Source organism: Cricetulus griseus, chromosome 8, assembly GCF_003668045.3.
Source record: "Cricetulus griseus strain 17A/GY chromosome 8, alternate assembly CriGri-PICRH-1.0, whole genome shotgun sequence".
NCBI classification, from domain to species: domain Eukaryota; kingdom Metazoa; phylum Chordata; class Mammalia; order Rodentia; family Cricetidae; genus Cricetulus; species Cricetulus griseus.
The window spans coordinates 58,056,341-58,064,687 of record NC_048601.1 but is presented as its reverse complement, the minus strand read 5'-3'; the positions used below and the strand labels follow the sequence as shown (position 1 = coordinate 58,064,687).

At 46.5% G+C, this 8,347-nt stretch overlaps 1 protein-coding gene across 1 annotated transcript; it reads right to left on the bottom strand.

Annotated features, from left to right (window-relative positions):
* Positions 1-3,540: 3,540 nt before the first annotated feature.
* On the bottom strand, positions 3,541-5,433 carry Actg1 (actin gamma 1). The gene has a single exon (XM_035448594.1). It carries the CDS (start codon positions 5,371-5,373, stop codon positions 4,255-4,257), a length of 1,119 nt encoding a protein of 372 aa, XP_035304485.1. The 5' UTR covers positions 5,374-5,433; the 3' UTR covers positions 3,541-4,254.
* Positions 5,434-8,347: the final 2,914 nt, after the last annotated feature.

Genomic DNA, 8,347 nt, shown 5'->3' with positions numbered 1-8,347 from the left:
GATATTGCACTGTGAGATGAGCCAGAAGAAATGGAGACAGGTAGCCATATTCCTTTCCTCCATGCCCAATGTCCCATCTCTGAAAGATCTCACCACCACACTGGGATCAAGTTTCTAACACATGGGCATTGGCGCTCTAATTCATGCCCATCACAGCAGAGCCCACACATTATCATTACTTAAAATATCATGGGAAAGAATCTATCTTCTCTAGTGGAAGGATTGGACTTGAGACTTAACGAGGTCTTCACTAAGATGCTTTGCATGAGGAATCCTTGAGATTTGTGCCTTGAGATTAGAGCTCTGGACACTTTTCTAAATGCAGTCACCAATGTATATAATTTCCTAAGGCAGACAGGAGGAGAAGAGGGAGGCCATACCAAGGGAAGATCGCAGATTAATTGAAAATTTGATTTTCTTCCAGCAGCCTGTGCCCTCTTGTTCCTGGACAGGTAAGGACTGCTTCAGCCAGTCTCTGGCTCAGTGCTTGAACCTCTCTTATAAGGGAGGGCTGAACACAGTGCCAGTTCCCTTACTAGCAGAGGGCTGAATAACCCAGAGTCTCCTGACAGAATTGGGACTGAGGTTTGTCCTTGTGGAATTTTAATAAGAGGGGGGAGAGAGAGAGGCAGAGAGGCAGAGACACACACACACAGAGACAATACACACATGGAGAGACAGAGGGACAGACAGGTGGATGGACACACACAGAGAAAGATAGAGATAGATAGATAGATAGATAGATAGATAGATAGATAGATAGAATATCTAGGTAAACTTTTGTAACATCTCTTAGTTCCAGTTTTTTCTTTCTTATTTTTATTTTTCCTTTCTCCATTGTTTTTTTTGTGTGTGGTGTGTATGTGTATATGCATGTGGAAACCCAAGGTTGATATCATTCTTCATCACATTTCCACCTTATTAATTAAGGAAGGGTCTTTCAATCAAACCCAGAGCTGGCTGATGTATCTAGCCTTACTAGCAAGCTTGATCTGGAGATCCCCTATTCCTGCCGTCCAAATGACCATTCGGATTTTCTTCTTCTTCTTCTTTTTTTTTTTTGAGGAAGTATCTCTCTATGTAGCCCTACCTTTCCTCACTTGGTAGACCAGGATGGCCTCAAACTCATATACTAGACCTGTCATTTATGTGGGTCCTGGGTATTTAAATGTCCATCCTTGGACTTGTACAGAAAATGCTTTGATCTCTGAGCCAGCTCCCCAATCTGAGCCTCAGTTCGTCTCAGTAACACACAGATCATAACACACATCTAAGAGAAAACTCAGTGAGATGATATATTTATAGGGCACACACCAACCATTCATTGAATGACAAACAATAGTAATTATTATGAGAACATTAAAGTCTGGTGGTCTGAGTGAACTGGGCTTTTGGGAAAATAAATGAATTATACTGTTTGTTATCTGAAGCGAACAGATATCCAATATGAGTAGGGTAGATACCGTTAACCACTCTGGGCAGTAGGCTCCCAGCCCATGACCATGGGAACACAGACCTATTTGCCTTGCTGGTGGGTCACATGTATCACTAGAGAGTGTTATCCAGTCACTGCTCTGTGCTAGACACCGGTGTAGGAGCAGAGGATTCGACAGCCAGTTCATGACCCCTTGGAACAAACACAGAGAGAATTATGTGGAGTGATTAAACCAACAAAATCATTTCTGATGGTAATGATGGCTCTGGGAACATTTCCCCCTCTCGTAGAATGCAGCTGCCAAGCCTTTGGGGGTTGAGGCCACCGTGCCTGTCTGTGCACACACAGGGCTCCTAGGCCAGTCTTTTGGCTGATCACACCCTAGGGCCTTCAGGTCTTCTGGAATACAGAGAGCCTCTGAATGTGGGAGAGCCTTGGAAGGTATCATTTCCCCCCTTCTGGGATCATGCTACCAACACTTACATTTTGAAGGACTTCTTTGCCATAAAATTCAGATGTTTCCGCCCCACTCAATGCTTCCTTGTGTCTCCCACTTGGGCTGGCCTCTGTGCTATTTGGAGGCAGTAATCACTTGCAGAGTCCTTGGGAATAGTATGTTTATTAGTTAAACAGAAATATGCTAACTCTTCCCCCCTCCGTGCAGAAAGGCACCTCTGGAAATATAAGCAGCCAATGCCAAGTGCCTGGGGGTCAGGAGCAGCACTGCCTGCCAGGTCTTTCAAGTTTGATTTACTGCCATCCAAAGCTGGCATTTCTGAGCTTTGGATACATGGCACAGGAAGCTAAGTGTACCCTGAGGTCAAGGAGCTCACTCTCTGGAAACTACCAGTTACATGACAGTGGGCAGGTCACTATCACCCAGGCTCAGTTTCCTCGGCTGGCAAATGGGATGTTTTGAAAGTTATCGTGGAGAGAAAACAAGGGAAGATGACTGTTCTACTTAATTTTTAAAAATGTATTTGTTTTTATTTTATCTGGACCTTTAACATGTTCCAGGTCTGGTCAAGTGAGCTCGGGACTGGCCTGAGCTTTCTGGACCTTAGTCATTGTGATGAACACTGACCAACACATATGATTAGAGTGTGAATGTGACAGGGATGGCTCATCCTCCTGAGTCCAGTGTTCTCAGCACTCAGTGTATCATTCATCTCTCTCTCTCTCTCTCTCTCTCTCTATATATATATATATATATATATATGTGTGGATATGATATGATAAATGGATATATATTCTAGTTTTTAAAAAATTTAATCTTAGTCTTTACCTATTCAATTTCTCCCATTTTATAGACAGGGGAATTGAGCCACAGTGGTAGAACTGGGGTTTGAAACTGACTTTTTCTGATTTCAGAGCTTATGCTTATATTAAAATTACTAAACGACTATAAAAAATAACAACATCGTGATAATGGTAGCGGAGGTGGGTGTTGAAGGTGTCCTAGCCTCACCATGTTCTAGGGAGTATGAGATTCTGTCTGCTCTGCATGTAAGCCTGGGACATAGGCATGGTTTCTACTCTCTAACCTGGTGGGTAGATTGTCTTCTCAAGGTCCCACAGTTGGTGAGAGAATGTTCTTTCTGTATTAGAGGCTGTCTTCATCACCTCTGGAGATGGCTGTGATAGCCACCCCCCTGGGAAGTGTGTGCTGGAGCAAACAGGTTTGTTTGTAGCAAACTAATGTCCCTTGAAGGGCATCACAGGCCGTGTTTCTGGCTTTCTCCCATTCAGCCTTCTCTCAAGGATCAACACTTTTGAAACCTTCTTGTCCCTTAGTCTGGTGGGAACATTGGACGTTAAAACCATGTGAAAACCTATATTCTGTGTCTTTGGAAGGCTGAAAATGGAAATGAAAACATGAAAGTTTGCTGCTGCCCACAAGGAAGCCTTGTTTGGAAGGATCTCGGATGTCTTTGAAGAACCATGGAAGGAGCATGGATGTCTTTGGAGAACCACGGAAGGGTGTGGAGCAGCCTTCCCTGGATACTTCATGAAGAAAGTGGGCAGAAGCCGCTGTGCTGTTCAACCTTGTGGGTGTGGCTGGAACTCATCACTGACACCCACTGAGATCAGATTAACCATTATTCTTTTTTTTTTTTTTTTTTATTACTGCAGCACTTTTTATTTTCCTTTACACAATGACGTGTTGCTGGGGCCTAATGTTCTCACTCAACAGTAGAAAACCAAAATTTGTCATTTCTTAAAGAATTGAGTACAAAAAACCTTACATAAATTAAAAGGATGAATACATTTACAGTTGTCAATGCAAACGTTCCCAACTCAAGGCAAGTAACAACCCACGGCGGTCAGGAGGGAAAACACCAGAACGGAAACCGGGTCCTAAGGCTCGGACTCTCCCACCCTGTTAGACCGGCAAGACGGAATGGTAACTGGTTCAGGAACCCTTGCCAGCCTCGAGAAATCCTGGAAGTCAGCTGTTAATACCCTGCACACATCACTGCACGGTGCTCACACAGATCCACCAGGCTGGGGATTTCTCTTCCACAGCGTGCTCTCCCCAGCCACCAAATGACCAAGCCACATGACTAAGGACTAAATCAAGATATGCACAGGGTATTAAACATATACCAAGGGAACAGTTAACTTGAATACAAGGTCAAAAATCAGCAACAAGTTCTACGATCCAGTGCTGATATTGGATACAAGCTTCAAGGACAAATTTCTTTTCAAAGGCTTATTCCAGTTTCATGAGGCTAGCATGAGGTGTGTACATTTGCCAGGGCAAATTGATACTTGAGAATCAGCTCATGCAGCAGATGCCTGGCACCTGCTCAGTCCGTCTAGAAGCATTTGCGGTGCACGATGGAGGGGCCTGACTCGTCGTACTCCTGCTTGCTGATCCACATCTGCTGGAAGGTGGAGAGCGAGGCCAGGATGGAGCCGCCAATCCAGACGGAGTACTTGCGCTCAATGATCTTAATCTTCATTGTGCTGGGAGCCAGGGCTGTGATCTCCTTCTGCATCCTGTCAGCAATGCCGGGGTACATGGTGGTGCCGCCAGACAGCACCGTGTTGGCATACAGGTCTTTGCGGATGTCCACGTCACACTTCATGATGGAGTTGAAGGTGGTCTCGTGGATGCCACACGACTCCATGCCCAGGAAGGAAGGCTGGAAGAGCGCCTCTGGACACCGGAACCGCTCATTGCCAATGGTGATCACCTGCCCATCAGGCAGCTCATAGCTCTTCTCCAAGGAGGAGGAGGATGCAGCAGTAGCCATTTCCTGCTCAAAATCCAGGGCAACATAGCACAGCTTCTCCTTAATGTCACGCACAATTTCCCGCTCAGCCGTGGTGGTGAAGCTGTAGCCCCTCTCAGTCAGGATCTTCATGAGGTAGTCTGTCAGGTCCCGGCCAGCCAGGTCCAGACGCAAGATGGCGTGGGGAAGGGCGTAGCCCTCGTAGATGGGCACTGTGTGTGTGACCCCGTCACCAGAGTCCATGACAATGCCAGTGGTGCGCCCGGATGCATACAGGGACAGCACCGCCTGAATGGCCACGTACATGGCTGGGGTATTGAAGGTCTCAAACATTATCTGCGTCATCTTCTCTCTGTTCGCTTTGGGGTTCAGGGGGGCCTCGGTCAGGAGCACGGGGTGCTCCTCGGGGGCCACGCGCAGCTCGTTGTAGAAGGTGTGGTGCCAGATCTTCTCCATGTCATCCCAGTTGGTGACAATGCCGTGCTCGATGGGGTACTTCAGGGTCAGGATGCCTCTCTTGCTCTGGGCCTCGTCACCCACGTACGAGTCCTTCTGGCCCATGCCCACCATGACGCCCTGGTGCCGGGGGCGCCCGACGATGGAAGGGAACACGGCCCTGGGGGCGTCGTCGCCAGCAAAGCCAGCTTTGCACATGCCGGAGCCATTGTCAATGACGAGCGCGGCGATTTCTTCTTCCATTGCGATCGGCGAAGGACGGGGCGGCGGAGCAGCGGGAAGACACACAGCGCAGGCCGGCGGCGGAGTGTGAGCAACCATTATTCTTAAAAGAAAAAAAAATTAGATGTATGTGTGTTTTGCCTACATGTGAGTAAGTGTGAGTGCCTGGTGGCCATAGAAGCCAGAGGAGGACATCAGATTTCCTAGTACTGGGGTTGTGAACCACCATGTGGGTGCTGGGAATGGGACCCTGGCCCTCTGCAATAGTAACAAGTCCTCTTAACAGCTGAGGCACCTCTCCATCTCCTAACCAGTATTTATTCTTTAGAGACTATTTTAAAAATTGTATGTGCCAAACAGCTCTTACCACAGAGGAGTAGAGATGGTTCATTCTGGAGTGTTGGCCTGGGGACACAGACTAGGTTTCCTTAAACTCCATGCTCCAATGAGGTAGCAATTCCATGACCCTTTTATAGTAGTGAAACAGAGAAAGTCATACAATAACACACTTTTCAAACACATTTGTGGGTACATGGGTAGGTGGGTCACAGAAAAGCCGGAACTCTGCTGTAGGCCTTGGATGCTGACTGCATTATTAGCCCTTTGGTTGGCTGGGAATAAAGGGGTCTGTTGGTACATCTCAAATGACCTATCCAATGGTCTCAAAAATGTTACGTGAGGCACAGAGGAAGGCAATAATGGCTGTTAAGGGCACCAAAGATGGCCCAAGATGATATGGCTGTGGGCTGTGGCATTCCATCCTCTCCACATTCTGAATCTCTCTTTTTTTGTTTTTTGTTTTTGCTTCTGTTTTTGTTTTTGTTTTGAGACAGGTTTCTCTGTGTAGCCCTGGCCATCCTGAAACTTGCTGTGTAGAGCAGGTGGCCTTAAACTCAGAGATTTGCCTGCCTCTGTCTCCTGAGTGCTGGGATTAGAGGTGTGCACCACCACTGTCCTGTTCATCCTGAAGTTCTAATCTGTCAATAAACCTGTTTGGACATAGTTTCTTCCAGGAATTTTTGTTCACAAGTATATGTGTACATATGTGCTTTTGGGTGTGGAAGTGACTGTCCATGTGTATCACGGTGTGTGTGTGTGTGTGTGTGTGTGTGTGTGTGTGTATGTGTGTATGTGTGTGTGTGTATGTGTGTGTATGTGTGTGTGTATGTGTGTGTGTATGTGTGTATGTGTGTATGTGTATGTGTGTGTGTTAGTGTGTATGTATGTGTGCATATGTGTGTGTGTGTGTATGTATGTGTGTGTGTGTGTGTGTGTGTGTGTGTGTGTGTGTGTGTAGCTCAGAAGACAACTTGGTGGTGTTCTGGGGATGCAGCTTAGGCCACCATGCTTGCTGGGCATAGAGGAACCTCAACTAGGCCAAAACATTAACTTACATCATTGAGAAGAACTGACAAACATTTCACAGACATTAAAGACCTATTTGCCTGTTTGAGTGTGGAATCTATAGTCAGCCCTCTGTATCTGTGGACTCAGAGTTAAACAAATGAAGAGTTAAAACTGAAAAAAGCTGGGTTGTGGTGGCACACACCTTTAATCCCAGCACTCGGAGGCAGAGGCAGGTGGATTTCTGTGAGTTTGGGATCAGCCTGGTCTACAAGAGCCACTCAGCCTCCCCTTCTGCCACTGAGGAGACTTAGGCTGTCACTGCTGTTGCTGATGCCCTCACTGGACTGGTGTCTCTGGGCCTCTTCTGTCTTTGAGTAAGGACAAGCACCTCTCCAGGAACCCTTTAGGCACTAGATTGTGGCCGCTGAGGCACTCAGTTTTGTGGACTGAGCTATTACCAGGCTCTCAGCTGTCAGGTGAGATTAACTTTAGAGGGCTCTAATACCAGCTGTTGTTCAATCACACTCTGACTTTCTCCCAAGTTGTGACTCTCTCTCAAAGCTGGGAATAGAGTAGCTTTAAAGTAGAGAAACCAGACAAACACGACCTCAGCCAGGTGGTTGAGCACATTGTTAGTGTGTCCCCCGTGATGTGATGAGATGGGAATGGCACTCTACCTTGAAGATGCTCCAGCCTAAACCACATATGTAATGAGAGGTTCTTTGTCGTGGAAGGGTCCCACCACCCTTGAGAGACTCACTGATACCAGCCCAGCTAGCTCAGTCAGTAGAGCATGAGACTCTTAACCTCAGGGTCATGGATCGTGCCTCACGTTGGGTGCCATTTTGTAACGAGAGCTTTCTGGCCTGGCTGTTCCCGATGCCCTGCTCAGCCCCAAATAAACACACAGATGCTATATTAATTATAAATTTGTTGGCTTATGACTAGGGCTTCTTATTGGCTAGCTCTGTCTTAATTATTAACCCATTTCTATCAATCTATGTATTGCCACGAGGCTGTGGCTTACCTGGTAATGCCCTGGTATGATGTTACTCCCTTGGCAGCATCACGACTCTGTCAGGGCCTGCCTACCTTTCCCAGAATTCTCCTAGTCTCCTAGCCCTGCCTATCTTCCTGCCTCATTGGCTGAACAGTGTTTTATTCATCCAACAATAAGAGAAACATATACAGAAGGACATCTCCCATCACAATAAGCCTGGTTTAACTAGGGGGAAAAAACAGACCAATACCGACAGAGCTGTTTCTACAAAACACCAGACCAATACTCGTTAAAGATGTCAAGATTATAAAAATGAGAGGGGCTGGTGAGATGGGTTAGCTGATGAAGAGGCTTGCTGTGAGCCTGATGACCTGAGTTTGATCTGCAGAGTCCTTATTGTGGAAGGAGAGAACTGACTCCCAATAGTTATTTTCTGATGTTTATGTGACCACCATAGTACATCACACACACACACACACACACACACACACACACACACACACACACACACACACACACACACACTCACACACACACACACCCCAAATAAATAAATGTAACAAAACAGAGAAAGTCTAAAAATTATTTAGGGCCAGGCCCAGTGTCAGGAGGCACAACTAATAAAGTTAACGGTCTTAGTCACCATTC